At 42.4% G+C, this 21,666-nt stretch overlaps 1 protein-coding gene across 1 annotated transcript; it reads left to right on the top strand.

Annotated features, from left to right (window-relative positions):
* Positions 1–48: 48 nt before the first annotated feature.
* On the top strand, positions 49–21,360 carry dhfr (dihydrofolate reductase). The gene is made up of 6 exons (XM_034208333.1): positions 49–324; positions 449–498; positions 7,577–7,682; positions 17,176–17,299; positions 18,114–18,229; positions 21,241–21,360. Exons 1-6 carry the CDS (start codon positions 233–235, stop codon positions 21,329–21,331), a joined length of 579 nt encoding a protein of 192 aa, XP_034064224.1. The 5' UTR covers positions 49–232; the 3' UTR covers positions 21,332–21,360.
* The last annotated feature ends 306 nt before the right edge of the window (positions 21,361–21,666 follow it).

The raw sequence follows: 21,666 nt of genomic DNA, 5'->3' as shown, positions 1-21,666 counted from the left end.
CCAAAATGGTATTCCTAGCATTATGGAAACGCCTAGTACTTCATGATTTCCAACAGTGTTCGGGTTATTCCATAAGATGGCAGTGATGTAACGAAACGACTGTCCGCTGCAGTAAAACTCATAGAAGAAGAATTCCGGCGGTTTCTTCGAGTGCATTCTGACCATCCTGACCTGACTGCAGGAAGCATTCTCAGATCTACAGAGACACTCGGAGCTCTGCCCCGGCCCTCCAATGTCCCGCATGCTGAACGCTATCGTGGCGGTGTGTCCTGACCTGGGCATCGGGATGGACGGGCAATTGCCCTGGCATCCAGTTAGACTCAAGTAAGTCCCCTGATGGACGGAGGAGCCCGTTAACGTTGTAATACACTGACTGTGGGGGATAAGTGGCGTAGTGTGACAGGTAGCCTGTGTGTTAGCTTAACAACTTTATGTTCTTCTTTTATAGTAACGAATTCAAACATTTCCGTAAGATGACAGCGACGCCCTCTGTGGAAGGTAAGCACTGTTCACCATGTTCTGTGGGGAATCAAAGTGAATATGTTGAGTTACATGATGTTGCTGTTGTCCCTTACAACCACACATTCTATGTATAAAGGCATGTGGGTCCAGAGTCGGAGGACATTTAGCTATCAAAACCTTCGCAAAATGAACCCTTTATTTTCTAATTTTCGGGCAATGTGATGGTTTACAGCAAGTAAACCATCACATTGATTTGGACAGCTCAGGCTTCAATGGTACATTTTATTAGATATGTTGTTGTTGCTATTTAAACGTTCCCAATGTTGTGCTAGAACTTTGAAATCAATAGAAATATTTTTTTTTACAATCAATTTTACTAAACAAAATAAAATACATTTCTGAAAATGCAACCCTGTAACCTTAATTACTCTAATTATAGTAGCAATACTTATATTATATATATATATAATATAATATTTGCCTTTACCTCAGGGATTATTGCTAGCTGCAGAATGTACTGCTACTTTAAAGACACGGACAAGATATTTAACTAAAGAAAGATGTCTCTGAAATGTTTTTTTGTCTTATTCTGATATGAGTAACGGGTGCATTAGTTAGAGTGCCACACTAGTTCAAGACTGAACAAATATGAAAAACACCAGAGGACTGACCTTTGGTCGACCCATGGCAGCAGCACCTCTGTGTCATGTGACTGCAGCCTTTTCACTCCCTCTGCCAAGAGTAATGGGTTTAGGTAACAGAGGTGTGAACATGTTGAGGGACACACCTTCAGTGTAAAATGTCTGGTGTTTATGATATACATACAGCTCTGTAAAAAATTAAGAGACCACTTCAAATGTTTCTTCAATCTCTACATGTATGGCAGCCGTTACATTCCAGTGTCTGTTGCATTCCAACACAGAGAAAGTTGTCAGTAGTTTATAGAAACAAATAATTTGACTCAAACAGAAACCTATATATAGTAAAACCAGAGAAACTAATAATGATGCAGTGGTCTCTTCATTTTTTCAGAGCTGTATATCAACAAGATAATAGAAAAAAAGGCTATTTTAATTTGACATGCAAGTTGATCTACAAGGAGGAGGAACATTTAAATTAATATGTTGAAAACAATTTTTCTACAACTGTATTTGCATTTTGTCTAAGTTCAAGTATATTTAACACAACAAGTGCATGTTTTTGCGTTTTGGGCATGGAATATTTGAAATGTCATGTCCTTCAATTTCTGGAATGACCCATTTTTAATAGGCTCCGCTTTTCAACCCTTTCCCCACATGTGTTAATTTGACAGGTTAAGCACTATAGCATTTCATTTGTGATCATTCACTGCTACACTGCGCCCGTGTACAACACAATACATCATCCATACTCTGTTAGTGGATGACACATGAGAATGACCCCAAATCTCAAATGAGCACACTTTTATTAACTGTGCTGTCTCTTGATGTATATGGTTTAGCTATTACAAATGACTAAAGTACCCAAGAACACCGGCCAATCGGACTCCAGTATTAGGCAAATGTCGATGGCTTATAAAACAGGATATGATAGACAAGGGTCCACACACAGTGTTGAAATGTATGAAAACAAGTTAATCTAGAGATTTAATTCAGATCTTTAAGACCACTGGATAATAATGGACAAGCTGATGGCGCTAGCCAGGAGTCAGACGGAATATCTGGAGTGTAGTTTAATGTGCTTTAAGGAAACATAGTCTGACCCATGCACCAGGATTAACTGACAATGTTTCCTTGGATGGCTTCTGGACTGTTTAGGCCGACATGTCTCCATCATGAGCCTGAGTCTTCAGAGACCAACGTGATTGAGTTACAGTAGCACATGTTGTATGCATCGGATTGCTTTTTTCCCCTCAGTAATGCAGAAAATCTGATCAAGAATCATTTTATTTCATTTTGAATAAGGGAACATTGTATATTCTTTTTTTCTCTGTTTCCCTAATTAGCTCCTAAATATGTGCAAGTTGCATACCTAAATAGATCACCAGAGAAGCCTATTTATGGGTATAGTTTACTATCATATGAAAGCGCTATAATTCCTTAATGTCACCACTCGGGAATAGGTTTTTATGCCTCGTCCTGATTTGCTGTAGTACGCTATACTCTGCTGATAGAATTCCAATTACAAAATTGATTAATCTATTGGTATTTATCACAGATAATATTGAATCAATACAATATATTTCACTTGGATTTGAACAATAACTAAAGGGTTCTTATGAGACAGTGTCGTACCTTAATGCGAATTTGAGAATAACCTTTACATTTGCTGCATCCGTGACGTTACGGAATAGCAATACAAAGCTCCACCCCCAAGTACCACTCTGTTCTCTGTTACATCACTGCTGACAACAAAATGTTACAATAATCCTGGATGAAACAAAGGGTTTAGTTTTTGCACCAGCCATGTATAAAAAGGCTTGATTGTTGTCTATGTTTTATAGGTGAAGGAAGACGATCTTTGTAACACCTGGTATTGAACAAAAGAGAAGCTTGAATTCCATGTAACACCAACATTGTTCGGTGTCTGACTTAAGATATCAAAGTTGTCTTTTACTAAATCAAACTGGTGCCTACAGTATATCAAGAGGGTTTTATGACCAGCATCTCAGTTTATCTGTAATTAGTGGAATGCTGTTTACAGCATTCCAATATTGTTCTTCTTTTCTTTAATCATCTTCTTCTTTTAAAAAAATGATTTCACCAAATAGTTTGGCTCTCAATAACTTCAGCTACAGAAACCATTCAAATATCAAAATATTCATCCTTTTCAGCACATGATGGGCTTTTTAAACTCTTTAACATGTAACTCAATGGGAGGAACCTTCAAATCCTCTTTTACCTACACCTTGCGCCAAATGCTACTCCTTCCATACTTTCAGCTAGAGTCTTCATTCCAACTTTAAAACGGTCACAAGACATTCAGCTATAAAACTTGTATTCAGATTTTTGATATTTTTTTACACTTTTTGAGATATTTAACTTAATTTGGAGCTTGGTAAAGAGGCCTTCTTCAGAGTTTAACATGACTGTGTATTGCGTAGCTCGTTAAGGGCTAGAGTGCGTGATGTCACAGCTAGAGTGGAGGAGAGCTTGAAATGTGCCTTCAACCTGCTATAACTCCCAAACCCTACACTCCTTGGACATCATTGTTCATGAAAAATTTAGGAAAACCTCTCTTACGTTGAAAATTAAATTTAGCCTCATCTTTCATCACAGCACCAGCTCCACACCTTTTAGTTAATCTGCCAAAAAAGCCATATTATTGACCCGAAAATACACAAAAAGCAGACTGAGATGCTCCTCAGGGTAGAGTCCTACCCGACGGGTGACCCGCAAAAAAGGTGATTCGCGGGTGGTATTTTTTCAAACGCTTTTCTCCGGGTTCGGTTCTGGGTAAAACAAAGATGATGCGAGTCGGGTCGCGGGTGTTGCATAATAAATATATTAAAATAATAATAATTTAGTTTAATGTTTAAATCCTCAGACCTCTCCCCCGCGGGACCGCGCATAATCATAACCTCTGCAGCGCATCAATCTGCTGCTGAGCGCGCCACATTCAAAATGGCTGAGGTGAAGCTCTCTAGCGGAGAATACAGCATTTTCAATAACACTTCCTCAAGAGCGAAATCCAACGTCTGGGAGGCTTTTGGTGTCATCCTAGATGGAGGAAATAACCAACATCCCACGCTTTTTGAGACAAATATGCAACTGCGTGTGTTGCGGATCTTGTGCCGTCGGGTCGGGTTGCGGAACTGATTGGCAATATGTGCGGGGGCGGGTTCGGTATTGCACGTCGCGGGGCCGGAGCAGGTCTTGAAAATCAGACCCGTGCAGGACTCTGCCTCAGGGTCCTGACCAGGCCATTTGGCCTTTGGTGTCACCATTTCTTTAGGGCGCAAAGGCCACATGCCAAGGCACAAAGGCCATTGATGTAAACATTTGGATTTGGAGCTTACAAATAAATAACATCACTTTCTGATAAGAAAAACATACAAATGACATGGAAAACAAATCACTTTTTTAATATCAATAATGTCAAACATTATATCATCATATAGGCTTATGCCTCCTTAGTATTACCGTATACAAAATGAAATACTCTGCTTTGAATAATTAGTGTTTGGTATGTTTTCCATCTACTACTTCTCCCATTCACAAATCCAAAATCAAATCAAAAAATCTAAAATTCTATTAATATGTAACAAATATATTCCATTTCAGAGCAGAAGAAACAGCCTTCAAGGGTCAAACTCTGCTCATACATCATTCAGCAGTGCACAGTGAAGCTCAAACAGTCAACTGTATGAATAAGCAATACTTTGAAATGCAAAAGTGTGTGTGTGTCTCTTTAATCAACTCCTCACAGCTCTTCATATCTGTTATGAAACTGGACAAAAGTTAAACATGTACAAACCACAGACTGTCTGTTATGGCGAATACAGTCGCTGCTTTAATTCTGTCTTTAGGACGTTGTTGTGAGTTTGGACGGAGCAGTTACAGGTTAGTTTCTGATCTGATCGAATGGAGATTGCTCCATTCAGAGAACACACATTTTAAAAGTTTTTCGCCTGCTGTCTTGTCTGCACACTTGTCAAAGCATGGTTTTTACTAACCGTTATCAGTATTTAGTTACCTCGGCATCATTTTGAAACGTGTATTACAATTAAATCACGGTAAAATAGGTTAATGTTGTCGTAGTTGGTTTCCACCACAGTATTTACATGGATATAAGCCCCGCCCCTGGCAGCCATGGTGAAACTCCAGCGGTTAGAGCGATGACAATATTCACATCGCGTCCGTTGTGAACGCAGCATAATGCAGTTCAGAAACCACAGTTCTGACGCTTTTAAAGCAACTTTTTTTCTTTTTTTTTTTACAGTATCAGGGGCACACAGGCCATGGTGGCCGTAGGACGTACAATTATTTTCGGGGCTTCACGGCCTGACCGAGGGGCAATGACGGCACGGCCGTCATGTCCGCCGGTGAAAATCCTATCCTGCTCCGCGGTCTTAAAATTCCCACAATGCTTTGCGCACGGACCAATTTCCAAATCTATGGCGGAAATCGCCCTCCATTTAAGGCGGGGCCTCGCATATGACGCACACCTGTTAGCCTGTTCCACAATTCTTCGTTTTCCGAGGCTAGGAAGGATTCTTGCCTCGCTTCTGAAGCAAGTGACTCGGAAGTGTAGAGTTATATTTGTATTTATTCATGTTAGCAAACTATGGATAAGCTTAAAATGGGAATAATTTGGGTAAAACTGTGAGCTGCATTTGGGGCCTGTTGACATGTGTTTTTGAGGACAAAGGAAGATGGGGGAAGGTGAGAGCATGTCCTGATTTGCATTCAACTTAGATCTAGCTACAGTGGTTGTGATGTTAAGAGAGGTCTCTTGGGTTTCTCTGGTGGTTATCAATAGTAGCAGTTAAGTGAATACTGTTCAAACAATACCTGTGTTTGTGTTTTATATTGATTTCTCTGTTTTATCCTTTCATAAATGTAAGGACTACAAATGGCTATAAACATTCTGGGCTGGTTGGAGTAAACAGGGTTTTATGGCTCTGTGGGGGAGGTGTAGGTATGCAGGCCTTGAGACCTTTTGTTGTAAAGTGAGCCTGTTTGGTTTCCTGCTGCGTTTCCTGCTGCGTTGCGTCTCCCAATGAGATGACCTGAAAAGATGACCAGCTGACCTAACACCAAACCCCTCCTTCTTACTCTGGTATATATCCGGTGGATCCCTGGCGTTCGGCCTCTTCTTCACATGCTGCCCTCGGGTGAAAGTAGCTCTGTAGTATGCGGACTAGAGCAGGAGTAAGCCGGCATTACTCCTTAAGCATTGCAATATAACTGTAATATATCATGTTGTATTGTAATGATTGTATTGCATTGTCATATTGCCATTAAAGTAGATTATTGTTAACGGTTACTTTGTAGCTATGGATTCCTTCCTGTATTATAACCAGCTTCATAGGAACGCGCGGAGATTTGAAAAGCGGACCAGTTATCCCTCCAAATCTCCAACAGAAGACATGTGCTACCAAGCAAGCATCCTCGACATTGAGAAACACCCACAGACTGGACTTTAACAGACTGTCTCAGCCTATTATTTTCTGTCTGATGGAGACTTCATACTGACTTCAACATGTTCCACATATTTTAGACATTATTGGTGACGTATGGTTTCAGTTCAAAAGTTTGCAGTTAAAATATTCTGCTGCTTTTCAAAGAGTTTTTTACTTTCTTTTCTCTTCTTAATACACATTCATTCACTACTACTTACATTTAATATGTAACTAACTCCTTCAGCCTACTTTCAGCTACAGAAACCATTCAACTATTACATTATTCAGCTATTTCAGGACATTGAGGCTATACATGTTGTTGTTTATACCTTTTTTAAATATGAAGCTTCTTCACTATTTTTCCTACTCTTCCAGTTTAACATTTAACTTTCAAGTTTTCAACAAAGTCATTGCAATGCATTTGAGCTGTAACAATTTTGATTCAAATCATTTCACTTTTCTGCATTTCTCCGCTAAGTTCAGGAACACACTTACTTTGTTTCTGTAGCTAAAAGCAGCTACAGAAACCATTCAACTATTAAAATATTCAGCTTTTTCTGTATTTTCAGCTAAATTCAGCAAAGAATTTGCGCAGCCTACAGCATTCACACGCATTTTCAGCAGGAAATGCATTTTCTAGTTGGACTAGCACTTCCTTGCTGTATCTATAATTCTCACACCTTCACATAGAAGGAATTAGTTAAGAGTCCTAACTTAACATCTTGTCATTCCATAACTTTTGGATATCTCTGAAATGTTGGACATGTAAAATTAGCAGTAGTGTAAAATAAACAAGAATATCAATAATGCAACTAAGGAAAAACATATTGGGGAATTCCCTTGCAGAGATTGTCTCTTACAATACTCATTAGGCTTAATTAAGGAATTATCTTTGAGAAATGTTCAGATCTATAACTTATCTAAGAAAACTTGGATAAATCTTCACCAGCGGTCAAAGAGTATTGAGTAAAAATGCATGAATTCATTTATTTAAACCTTGCTGTCCTGCAGGCAAGCAGAATGTGGTGATAATGGGCAGGAAAACATGGTTTTCCATCCCAGAGAAGAACAGACCTCTAAACAACAGGATCAACATCGTCCTCAGCAGGGAGTGCAGGTATGTGTCACACACAGTGCATGCTACTATAAAGCAGGGTGTACAAACAACATCAATGGGATGTTTCCAGTGGCGTTTCTATGTGTACAAAACTGGGGGGACAGAGAGAGGGGGGGAGGAGAGAGAGAGAGGGGGGGGGGGGGGGGGAGGAGAGAGAGGGGGAGTGTCAAATTACATACTGAAGACCACAGGAGCAACACTGAGCGCATACATTTACGTACACGGCGTGGGGATGTCATAGTAATGCACCTTCATACATGGAGTAAAGGTCACCATCACAAAGTAATTCTTAACAATAACAACAACCGTAATGCTTTAGCATTAAAACACCATAGACTGTAAATATAAGGAAAACACAGACACTCATCATCGAGGTCACAATATCAATCGATCCAGCAGAGGCAAAACACAGAAGATCAACAAAATATATGACATAAATGAACTTACCAAAGCTGAAGGCTCACTTGAAAAGAAAAGCGGCACGGCGGTCCTTCCTCTGACAGAATGTGTCTATCACTTTGGGGATGAAGTCCTGTAGTTGCTGGATCAACTGGCTTTCAATTGAAAGCATGGCCAATGCGTTAAGTCGCGGCTGTCCCATGGTGTTGCGAGTGAAAGTCTTTATCCTTTTGAGGGTGGAAAAGTTCCTCTCTGACTCGGATGTCGTCATCGGAGTTGTCACTATTATTTTGACCAAAATAACAGTCTCAGCAAACGTTTCCTCCAAGTTGTTCTCGTGAATGGATTTCAACAGAGACAGGGCAGTGTTTCCAGTGTGAAGCTCACTGTGGCGGTAGAGCGTGGTCAGCTCAGACTTCAACTTCTCCTTGTTTCCCAACGCAGGCCACAGTTTCACGGCGCAGTCAAGCTCAGGTGTAGGAAATGACAGGACATGCTGTGGGAAGAATGAGCTGTCAACAAGCTTTGCAGCGATCAAATGGTCACTCTGTGAGAACCTCTGTTCCACCTGTGAGATGACTGTGTCACAAGCCTCCTTCATCACCGGCGCTGTGCTGCTGACTCGTCGGCCTGGCTCGTCTGTTCCATCATGAGCAGTGGCGGCCAATGCATCAGTTTTCTGCCTCATTTTCTGAACATTTTCCTTGAAACGGCAGAGCGCGCTGTTGATCCCAGGTGCATCGATGCTTCGTTTTTGCAGAGTGTTGTATAGAACATCCACTTCTGGCATAAGCAACGAAAAAAACTCCAGGAGCTGCATAAATGCTCGGTCCCTCAGTTTCTTTGACAGGCCGTATGCCTCACTTATGGTGACCGCATCCCATCCTGGTTGTGCACGTATATGCTTCATACACTGAAGTAGTGCATCTCGGGTCTCCCAAACCGCGTTCACAGTTCTGCTTTTAAAGTTCCATCTCACAGCCGGTGGCCGTGGGATGCGTCTCTGTGTTGCCTCTGCAAGAGCTGCAACACGTTTTGGAGCACCGGAGAAAAAAGTGGAAAAAGCAGTTAGATCTGCAAAAAACACCTTCAGGATGCTCATCCTTGCTGAACACAGTTGCTGCAGGGTCAGGTTCAGTTGGTGGGCGTAGCAGTGAACAAACTGAGCGCTTGGGTACGTCTCCTTCATCACCGTCTGTACCCCGCGCACGTTACCGCTCATGACGGCCGCCCCGTCATAGGTCTGAGCAATTAGCTTTTCTTTCAGCTTCAGGGGTTCCAGAACAGCCTTGATGCTGTTAGAGAGACCTACGCCAGTTGTGTCCTTTACTTCCACAAACTCCAAAGAACGCTCTGTAACTGTGAGGTCAGGCATAATGTATCGCAGCACAATCACCATTTGCGATTTACAGGAGACATCGGTTGTCTCGTCAGCCTGCACGGCAACAAATGATGTGTTGTCCACTTGCTTGGCTATTTCCTCCCTGTACATTACATTGCATTTAGCTGACGCTTTTATCCAAAGCGACTTACAATAAGTGCGTTCGTCCAACAAAATACAACTTGAAGAAAACAGAATCATATAAGTACATCAGGTTTCATAGAGCAAAAACATTTCAAGTGCTACTCCTACTCCTAGTCCTTTATTAGTATAAAAGTGCTTCGTTAATAGTTCTATCGCTCGAAGTGGAGTCGAAAGAGATGAGTTTTCAGTTTGCGCCGGAACATGTGCAAGCTATCTGCTGTCCTGATGTCAATGGGGAGCTCATTCCACCATCCTGGAGCCAGGACAGCAAACTCACGTGTTTTCGCCGTTGGGAACTTGGGTCCCCCTCACAGCGAGGGCGCAGCGAGTCGTTTGGCTGATGCAGAGCGTAGTGCACGCGCTGGGGTGTACAGTTTAACCATGTCCTGGATGTACGAAGGGCCAGATCCATTCGCAGCATGGTACGCAAGTACCAGTGTCTTGAAGTGGATTCTAGCAGTTACTGGAAGCCAGTGAAGGGAGCGGAGGAGCGGAGTGGTGTGGGAAAATTTAGGAAGGTTGAAGACCAGACGAGCCGCTGCATTCTGGATGAGCTGCAGAGGTCGGATGGCACATGCAGGTAGACCAGCCAGGAGGGAGTTGCAGTAGTCTAGGCGTGAGATGACGAGAGCCTGGACCAGAACCTGAGTCGCTTTCTGGGTCAGCTGGGGACGTATCTTCCTGATGTTGTAAAGCGTGTATCTGCAGCAGCGGGTTGTAGCAGCGATGTTTGCAGTGAAGGACAGGTTGTTATCTAGGGTCACACCCAGATTCCTTGCAGTCTGAGTCGGGGAAACAACTGAGGTGCCGATGTTGATTGTTAGGTCAAGAGTGGGACAATCTTTTCCCGGAAGGAAGAGCAGCTCAGTCTTGTCAAGGTTGAGTTTGAGGTGGTGAGCAGACATCCACTGAGAGATGTCAGCTAGACAAGCAGAGATGCGTGCGACAACCTGGGTCTCTGAGCGGGGAAAGGACAGAATTAATTGGGTGTCATCAGCGTAGCAGTGGTAAGAAAAACCATGCGGGCTAATGACTGATCCGAGCGAGTTTGTGTACAGGGAGAAGAGGAGGGGACCAAGAACACATCATACATGCAGTCCAAGAGTTCATTCTGTATGGTGCTTGATGTCCCTTTGAAAACGGGCTGAGCTTCGTAGTGCCGTCGAAGCCTGGAATCGCCCTCACACATTGTCTCGAAAATTGACCTGAATATCCCTGGATTCAGAGAGTCCGCCGACTCGTTGTGGCCCCGCAGTGCTGTCTCACATTTCCCACACAGTTTAATACAGGTGATGATCCGACCCAGCACGTACCTGTTTTCTTCCACCTTCCTATTATGATCAATCAATAGGCGCTGTCAGTCTGAGCTGCAACATTCACCCTTCCCAGTAATCCCAATTTTACGGCATTTTCCAAATGACTGTTGCTGCTCTCATGCTTCATTGTCCTCTCCGAAATATGCTTTAAATCCTTGTAACCTGTCCTCGACCAAGTACCTTGATCTTCACCAAAAAGCAGGCAAGGAAAGCAAAAGAGGGAATTCTTCTGGATGCTCGCCGTTAGCCATTTATTTTTAGCAAACCACTCAGCGTTAAACCCACGTTTAATTTTGCCCGCAGTCTGGACCATTTGGAAATCCGGTGGATGGTGGGCACCGAGGCGCTTTACCTCCAGTTTCTCTCCGAGACTAATGCCCCTTTCACACCAGCGCTTTTTCAGCTCCTGCTCGGAGCTGGAGCTGAAAAGCGCCGGTTTTTCCTGTTCACACCGCAGCGGCGCCGGCTCTTAGCTCCGGAATCCGGTTCACTTCCAGCTCCAAAAAATTGTCGGTCTAGAGGCAAGAGCTTCGGAGCTAAGAGGTGGCGTCGCTTACGTCTCTCTTACGTCGAGGCGTGCAGGAAACTAAACCCACCTCCCCTGAACATGGGTCGACTGTCATGCCTGCCTACAAGCAGTAGTGCTTATAAACACACTTTATAAAGTCAGGCAACACTAACCAGGCTTCGTGTGATTCTGTTTATTTGTACCTTACTTTGACCATCCGTTCACTGTTATTGATCATTGTGGAGAGAGGCAGATGTTTTGTTTTATAGCAGCTATCGGAAGGAATCAATACATGGGCTGCACAGGTTGTCGTGTCCGACTAGTAGAATCATAATAAAAATACGCCGGTAAAATGTGCCTGTAGAAAACGGTTTATGCCACAATAGGATAGCAATAGCAAGTAGTCAGTTTAGCTTCGGTTGCTATGCTAACATCACCCATTTTATACCAGAGAAACTTTCATAACAGCGTTGTGATGCCAAACAGCGTCAATTCAGACTGACACACATTCACTTAAGGGGAACTGGGGATATGTATCAGCTGCTTGTGTGAGTCGGACAGTGAATACTTTAGAGCGGCCGCAGCAGTGTGAGCTAACCGTGAGCTAACGGAGGAGAATAAACTCCCGTGGAAGAGCAGCCAACACTGCAGTGGTCGGTAAATGCTGCAGAAACACATTAATAAACAATGAACCACGGCACTCTGGAGCAAAGTATAAGGTTGGAGAAGTCGTTATTCAATTTATTCTGGCTTCGTGTGATTAAAAGCAACATGATCATCGACCCGACGCAGTTCCCCGTTGTTGTTGTGAGCGCCGTAATGCCGTTGGGGAGCAAATCAGCGATGTAAACGGTGACGTCATGACGCAGCAGCGGCAGCACCAGTCGGGTGCTGGGCGGTGTGAACAGAGCGGGAGCAGAAAAGGGAAACCGGAGCTGAACCAGAAAAGCTCTAGCTCGGAGCTAGAAAGGGAAAAGCGCTGGTGTGAAAGCCGCATTAGTGTCTCAAATGTGTGCTCCAGTAAATGGTCAACTTCATTCATTTTCTTTCAGTTTTTTACTTCTTTTAATCGCTGGTGATGTTAGCTATATGCTACTCTCTCGTCTCCTCTTCAAACTACACGTGATGTTTTGCAGCACTGCACACGTGACGTACTTACAGCCAATCAATTCTGAATTATGTGAGATGACGTATGGTGGGGATGGCAGCCCACTGCCCCTATGGTCATTCTTTTTTTGCCACACACATTAAATAGGAAAATACTCTCTAAACGGCTCAATTGGCACACACTGTAGACACTAATTAGAAGGACACAGACTAAAACAGCAATGTACAGACGAATCAGATGATTAAACATGATCTTAAAATATATTTTATATTTTTTTTTAATTTAATTTTTTGTATTTTTTTGTAATCATTATTTGTAATACTTTCTGCTGACACTAGGTGGGGCTGTCGCCACTGGATGTTTCACTGTAGACACACTGAAACCTTTTTTTTTAGGTATAACATTTTTATGTATTCTTGAAAGACGGAACTTACCTCTGATATGAAATGCTGCTTTTAAAGGTCACCAAAATTTGAGGCAGACAGAGAGCGTTTTGCAGGTCAAAAACCCAAGGGGCACTGCCTTTTTTGTTGAATATACTTGGATGACAGGGTTGAGTCTAAGGTTGCTCAATTCATATAGCTCCTGATATCCAGCAACCTCAGATCAATTGCAAAATAGGAAAGGAAAAAAGAAAAGCAATGACGTGGGGCACAATTCCATTCCAAGTAAACGTTTTCTTTAAACTCTAGACATTCTGGGCACTTCTGCATAATGTGGGGCACGTGGAGCTGAATAACACATGCAAATGCAGCTAGCACATTTCATAGTCATTAAAACAATTACAAAAAGGAGCCCAAGGTTTCTCAAAAGTAGTCTGTCTAATGAAATCCATTCATCTCTATTGTATTGGTGTAGAGGCAGATAAATCAGAGACAAAAAAAAAAGCCAAGGACAGATATTTGTCCTTTTTAAAATGTAACCTTTAGTCAATATAAGTTATATAAGCTAGTGGCGGCACATTTGCGATTCAGGTGAGGCCCCCTCTGCGAGGTGAGGCCCCCTCCTGCGTGGTCTGCGTGTAGGGAGGGTCGGGCCTGCATTGTAGCATGCCATAAACCCCTCTGTTTCAGCCCTGTTTCCATAAGGAGCCCCTCTGAGAGAGATTTGGTTACAAAGAACTCAATGGTGCTCTAGGAGGAGATTCAGGTGATAAGGGGGGGGGATACCTTGGTTGCTCATTGGCTAATGGTTACACAAAACAAAACATCGTTATGACATCATAAAGTGGCCAAAATCTGATCAGCTCATTTTCAGACAGGTTTTTATCGAAATGGATCAAAAAGAGAGAGAATCTTTGTTCCTGAAACTTTCAGAGTCTCTTTCCACAGAGGGGACACATGTTGATGTAGAAGAGACATGAAGAAGAGGGGACACATGTTGATGTAGAAGAGACATGAAGAAGAGGGGACACATGTTGATGTAGAAGAGACATGAAGAAGAGGGGACACATGTTGATGTAGAAGAGACATGGAGAAGAGGGGACACATGTTGATGTAGAAGAGACATGAAGAAGAGGGGACACATGTTGATGTAGAAGAGACATGAAGAAGAGGGGACACATGTTGATGTAGAAGAGACATGGAGAAGAGGGGACACATGTTGATGTAGAAGAGGGGACACATGTTGATGAAGAAGAGGGGACACATGTTGATGTAGAAGAGACATGAAGAAGAGGGGACACATGTTGATGTAGAAGAGACATGAAGAAGAGGGGACACATGTTGATGTGGAAGAGACATGAAGAAGAGGGGACACATGTTGATGTAGAAGAGACATGAAGAAGAGGGGACACATGTTGATGTAGAAGAGACATGGAGAAGAGGGGACACATGTTGATGTAGAAGAGACATGAAGAAGAGGGGACACATGTTGATGAAGAAGAGACATGAAGAAGAGGGGACACATGTTGATGAAGAAGAGACGTGAAGAAGAGGGGACACATGGTGATGAGGAAAAGACATGGAGAAGAGGGGACACATGTTGATGTAGAAGAGACATGAAGAAGAGGGGGACACATGTTGATGTAGAAGAGACATGAAGAAGAGGGGACACATGTTGATGTAGAAGAGACATGAAGAAGAGGGGACACATGTTGATGTAGAAGAGACATGAAGAAGAGGGGACACATGTTGATGTAGAAGAGACATGAAGAAGAGGGGACACATGTTGATGTAGAAGAGACATGGAGAAGAGGGGACACATGTTGATGTAGAAGAGACATGAAGAAGAGGGGACACATGTTGATGAAGAAGAGACATGAAGAAGAGGGGACACATGTTGATGAAGAAGAGACGTAAAGAAGAGGGGACACATGGTGATGAGGAAAAGACATGGAGAAGAGGGGACACATGTTGATGTAGAAGAGACATGAAGAAGAGGGGACACATGTTGATGTAGAAGAGACATGAAGAAGAGGGGACACAAGTTGATGTAGAAGAGACATGAAGAAGAGGGGACACATGTTGATGTAGAAGAGACATGAAGAAGAGGGGACACATGTTGATGTAGAAGAGACATGAAGAAGAGGGGACACATGTTGATGTAGAAGAGACATGAAGAAGAGGGGACACATGTTGATGTAGAAGAGACATGAAGAAGAGGGGACACGTGTTGATGTAGAAGAGACATGAAGAAGAGGGGACACATGTTGATGTAGAAGAGACATGAAGAAGAGGGGGACACATGTTGATGTAGAAAGAGACATGAAGAAGAGGGGGACACATGTTGATGTAGAAGAGACATGAAGAAGAGGGGACACATGTTGATGTAAAGAGGACATGAAGAAGAGTGGGACACATGTTATGTAGAAGAGACATGAGAAGAGGGGACACATGTTGATGTAGAAGAGACATGAAGAAGAGGGGACACATGTTGATGTAGAGGAGACATGAAGAAGAGGGGACACATGTTGATGTAGAAGAGACATGAAGAAGAGAGGACACATGTTGATGTGGAAGAGACATGAAGAAGAGGGGACACATGTTGATGTAGAGGAGACACGGAGAAGAGGGGACACATGTTGATGTAGAAGAGACATGAAGAAGAGGGGACACATGTTGATGTGAAGAGACATGAAGAAGAGGGGACACATGTTGATGTAGAAGAGACATGAAGAAGAGGGGACACATGTTGATGTGGAAGAGACATGAAGAAGAGGGGACACATGTTGATGTGGAAGAGACATGAAGAAGAGGGGACACATGTTGATGTAGAAGAGACATGAAGAAGAGGGGACACATGTTGATGTAGAAGAGACATGAAGAAGAGGGGACACATGTTGATGTAGAAGAGACATGAAGAAGAGGGGACACATGTTGATGTAGAAGAGACATGAAGAAGAGGGGACACATGTTGATGTAGAAGAGACATGAAGAAGAGGGGACACATGTTGATGTAGAAGGGACATGAAGAAGAGGGGACACATGTTGATGTAGAAGAGACATGAAGAAGAGGGGACACATGTTGATGTAGAAGAGACATGAAGAAGAGGGGACACATGTTGATGTAGAAGAGACATGAAGAAGAGGGGACACATGTTGATGTAGAAGAGACATGAAGAAGAGGGGACACATGTTGATGTAGAAGAGACATGAAGAAGAGGGGACACATGTTGATGTAGAAGAGACATGAAGAAGAGGGACACATGTTGATGTAGAAGAGACATGAAGAAGAGGGGACACATGTTGATGTAGAAGAGACATGAAGAAGAGGGGACACATGTTGATGTAGAAGAGACATGAAGAAGAGGGGACACATGTTGATGTAGAAGAGACATGGAGAAGAGGGGACACATGTTGATGTAGAAGAGACATGGAGAAGAGGGGACACATGTTGATGTAGAAGAGACATGAAGAAGAGGGGACACATGTTGATGTAGAAGAGACATGAAGAAGAGGGGACACATGTTGATGTAGAAGAGACATGAAGAAGAGGGGACACATGTTGATGTAGAAGAGACATGAAGAAGAGGGGACACATGTTGATGTAGAAGAGACATGAAGAAGAGGGGACACATGTTGATGTAGAAGAGACATGGAGAAGAGGGGACACATGTTGATGTAGGAGAGACATGGAGAAGAGGGGACACATGTTGATGTAGAAGAGACATGGAGAAGAGGGGACACATGTTGATGTAGAAGAGACATGAAGAAGAGGGGACACATGTTGATGTAGAAGAGACATGAAGAAGAGGGGACACATGTTGATGTAGAAGAGACATGAAGAAGATGGGACACATGTTGATGTAGAAGAGACATGGAGAAGAGGGGACACATGTTGATGTAGAAGAGACATGAAGAAGAGGGGACACATGTTGATGTAGAAGAGACATGAAGAAGATGGGACACATGTTGATGTAGAAGAGACATGGAGAAGAGGGGACACATGTTGATGTAGAAGAGACATGGAGAAGAGGGGACACATGTTGATGTAGAAGAGACATGGAGAAGAGGGGACACATGTTGATGTAGAAGAGACATGGAGAAGAGGGGACACATGTTGATGTAGAAGAGACATGAAGAAGAGGGGACACATGTTGATGTAGAAGAGACATGAAGAAGTGGCTTTTGCATAATAGGTGACCTTTAAGTATTGTTTTACTTGTTATAGTTAACAATCTGAATGCTCTTCTCCAGAGCGCCCCCTGCAGGAGCCCATCACCTGGCGCCAGACTTCAGCTCAGCTCTCCGGCTGGTGGAAACAGAGCTGGCAGAACGCACTGACCAGGTCTGGGTTATAGGGGGCAGCTCTCTCTACAAGGTAACACACTGAAGTCTGGCAGTGGCTCAGTCAGTAGGGGCTTGGACTGTGAGCCGTACGGTTGCTGGTTCAAGTCCCCGAACCTAAAATATGGAGTGTGGACTGCTACTTGGAGAGGTCCCAGTTCACCTCCTGGGCCCTGCCGTGGTGCCCTTGAGCAAGGCATCGGACTACCCCCCCACCCCCATTGCTCCCCGGCTGTACAATAGCTGCCCACTGCTCCTAGTACTAGACTCCTGGTACTAGGATGGGTTAAAAGCAGAGAACACATGTCACTGTGTGCTCTGCATTAAAGAGGGTTTCATCCCTCAGATTCTATCTATCTATAAATGTTTTGGCATGTTTTAAAAATCTGTAAAAAAAGAAAGTCTCAGTATTCCCCATACAAGCTTTAATTGTTTTTGTCATTTTATTTGGGTTGAACATTTAGTGGGAAACTGCTACAGATATTGACCTTTTTCAAAAAGGGTTTCGTAGGGTTGATGGAAAATAATAGCTCAATAATGATCCAGTTTATCATTTTAAAGTTATACTATATATATATATATATATATATATATATAAGGACTTCTGTTTATGTTTTTTTTTTGTTTTCTTTCTGTTCTGATTTTATGTATTGCGTCTTTGAGCATAAGGAAAAACGCTATAAAAATCCCATGTAGTGGTGTTGTTATTATTATTATTATTATACTGGTTACAGCTATGAATAATGGTCATGGTTAACATCTTTAGGATGAGCCTAACTTTCAAACACTTTTGTACACACAGTCTTCGTCTTTCTGTAATTATTTGTTGGTTGCTTTGGGCTACCCAGGAGCTGATGCAGTTCCCAGGGACCAGGAGACTGTTCATCACACGGATCATGAAGCAGTTTGAGTGTGACACCTTCCTCCCTGAAATCAGTCTGGACAAATATCGTCTATTGCCACAGTAAGATTCAGGTTTATTCATTTAAGATATATTTAGATTTTTTGATGTTGAACTAACTAGTTCACAATGTAAAACGTCATTTGCCCAGCAGCTTTTCAAAAGCATATTCAAACACATGTAAAAAATCATGGTATCAAGCCCAAATGTATATTTTCCAGTAACATCCCTTGAGATGGGTCTTATTTAATTTCACCTTGCTTTACAATATTTAATTTTACATTCTGTTCTTGTATAAATCATATTCTATTTACGTGTATATATACTTCATGCACTATTTTTTATTTGTATTTTATTTTTGCATCGTTTGAGGAGCTCTGGTCATAACATTGCCATTTCTACACTGTAGCGTATGTGCATATGACAATAAAACCTTTGAACAAAAGGTTTGTCACTGACAGCCAGAGGTGGAGGTATGAGGCCAGATGTTGTACTTGAGCAAAAGTAGAAGTACTCAGATCTTGTACTTGAGTAAAAGTAGAAGTACTCAGATCTTGTACTTGAGTAAAAGTAGAAGTACTCAGATCTTGTACTTGAGTAAAAGTACCAGAGTGTAGCAATACTCTGTTACAGTAAAAGTCCTGTATTCAAAATGTTCCTCAAGTAAAAGTAGAAAAGTATTCTCATCAAAATATAGTGAAAGACAGTAAAAGTAGTCGTTGTGCAGATTGGTCCATTCCAGAATAATATATATGATATGTTTTATAATGATTGATCATGAAAGTGTTCTCAAAGCTGGTAAAGGTGCAGCTAGTTTGAATGACTTTGTATACTGCAGGGTAGCTGGTGGATTTACTCCAGGTGGAACTAAAGTCTGATTCAACACTTGATTAGATTTCATATCATTCATCCACATCTGTGAAGTAACTAAAGGTATTAAATACATGTAGTGGAGTAGAAGTACACCATGTACCTCTGAACTGTAGTTTGGTAGAAGTACAAAGTAGCAAAAAATGGAAGTACTCAAGTAAAGTACAAGTGCCTCAGAATTGTACAATACAGTACTTGAGTAAATGTACTTAGTTACTATACATCTGACAGCTTGACCGCTGAAATACCTATATTCGATTGAATACACTCTACAGACCAGGGGCCTCATTTATAAACGTGGCGTACGCTCAAAAGACGGCGTACGCCAATTTTTAAGCAATCTTTGCGATTTATAAAAAGCAAACTTGACGGGAGGATGTACCCCCACTCTTTCTCTTGGCATTGTCTTCCTGAAATAAGCAGGGACGTCCCTGAAAACGTTTATGTACCTTTCAGCATTAATGGTGCCTTCACAGATGTACAAGTTGCCATGGGCACTAACACCTAGGGATGGGTACTGAGCCCGGTATTAAACGGGCCCCGGGGCTGAATTATTAAAGACCGTGGTACCGTTAAGCTCCGACGTTATCGCTCTTTTTATCGGTACTGGAGACATGTACAAAATATACGTCATATGTATTATTGCTACATAAACATCATATTGCAGTTTTAGTTTCGCCAACTCCGTTTCTAATACGCAAAAATGACTGCAAAATGCGTCTATGATGTATTTTCGATCTTTCCAATCCAGGCGAGATCTCTCTCCCCCGTCTGTGTGCGACGGGGCGGGGCAGTTTACACACACGCAGCTGCTACATGCAGCAACACACACACGGTGGAGATAGCGGAGAGAACTAAGCGCTCCGAAGTGTGGTTAAACTTTATCCGTCTCGATGTGGACAATGCTCGTTACCAAAAGTGCAATAAGAGTTTTCGACTGTCTTTCTAGTAGCTCTGTAGCCCCATCCACGAGTAACGTTTCCACGTCAGGTGTTATGTATGCTAGCAGCAACACACGCAGTTAACTACATTATACAAACATGGGTTAATGATTAGAGGAAACTGAGTTATTTATTTTGTGAAAGTTTCAGCTATTCTGTTTACAGTTCCGTCATCAGATTATTTATAATACGATTTGTTAAAACATTGTCGTTTCTTTTGATGTGAAATATTATTTATTTTATTTAAATAAAAATCAATGTTAGTTTTGTTCACAATTTGTTTAAATGATTGATTGATATACTTTATTAATCCCCGTGGGGAAATTGTTTCTCTGCATTTGACCCACCCTAGTGTTAGGAGCAGTGTGCTGCCATTTTGAACGGCGCCCGGGGAGCAGTGTGGGAAACGGTGCCTTGCTCAGGGACACCTCGGTAGCACTTGGTCTTGCCGAGACTTGAACTGGTGACCTTCCAGTTGCCAAGCCAAGTCTCTATCGACTTCGCCACCACCGCCCGTTTAGTTAGTTTACCTTGTTTTTTCTCTCCAAAAGTACCGTTAAAGGACCGGATCGATAAGCGCTATCGATAAAAGTAGTAGTACTGTTAAAACCTTAACGATACCCATCCCTACTAACACCCCCCCCCCCATACCATCACAGATGCTGGCTTCTGAACTTTGCGCTGATAACAATCTGGATGGTCCTTTTCCTCTTTACCCCGGAGGACACGACGTCCATGAAAAACAATTAGGAATGTGGACTGATCAGACCACAGCACACTTCTCCACTCTGTGTCAGTCCATCTCCGATGAGCTCAGCCCAGAGGAGCCAGAGGAGTTTCTGGGTGTTGTTGATATATGGCTTTGGCTTGTAGAGTTGTAACTTGCACTCTCACAAGCTCATCTCTTAAGCTGCCTTTACATGATCAGCAGTTAAACTGCTCTGCGCTGGCAGTTCCATTTTGGTTTCATAGAGAGTGCGGTGCTGCCCTACTAGGCGAAGGCGCTGCCCTTGGCGTCACACACGCTCCAAATTGTCGGCGAGCACTGGGCTCAGATCAAATTATTTAAACTTTGAACCATTTCTGTCAACAACTGTATAAAGCAGCAGGTGAGGTAACCATACAGGAGAAACGAGACTTGACGTGTTTTACTGCCTGCGCCCTGCTTTGTGGCGAGTAAAAGGGCAAATCGTATCATGTGAAGGCAGCTTTACACATGCATGTACCAGATGAGACGTAAAGTAAATGTTGCCTCTCCTTCAGGTTTCCAGGAGTGCCACACGAGCTACAGGAGGAGAATGGTATCCAGTACAGATTTGAAGTCTATGAGAGCATTGATGAACTATGCATTTGAACAAATAAAACCAAACAATGTTAATCCTAGACTTTGAGTTATTTTATTTGTAGTTGTTTACAGTTGGGGGAATCTAAAAAAACACCTGTACTGTTTGTTTGGGGTTATCCTTATGATGATCATAATTGTGTAAATATGAAAGACCATCTGAATCTTCAACAAATCATAAAATCAATACTGATCTTGAAAAATATATTCAAGAAGTGCTTTGCTCCTCTTGGGATTCAAAGAGTCTTTGCATGCATTTTCAATCAAGACACTACAGTCCACATGTCATGTGCAAAAGCTGCTACAAAAAATCTAAGAAAATATCTAAACAATCTCCCGTTAAAGTA

The sequence above is a fragment of the Gymnodraco acuticeps genome, unplaced genomic scaffold (genome assembly GCF_902827175.1).
Source record: "Gymnodraco acuticeps unplaced genomic scaffold, fGymAcu1.1, whole genome shotgun sequence".
NCBI classification, from domain to species: domain Eukaryota; kingdom Metazoa; phylum Chordata; class Actinopteri; order Perciformes; family Bathydraconidae; genus Gymnodraco; species Gymnodraco acuticeps.
Note: the sequence above shows the minus strand (reverse complement) of the source record. Positions and strands in the feature narration are given on the sequence as shown.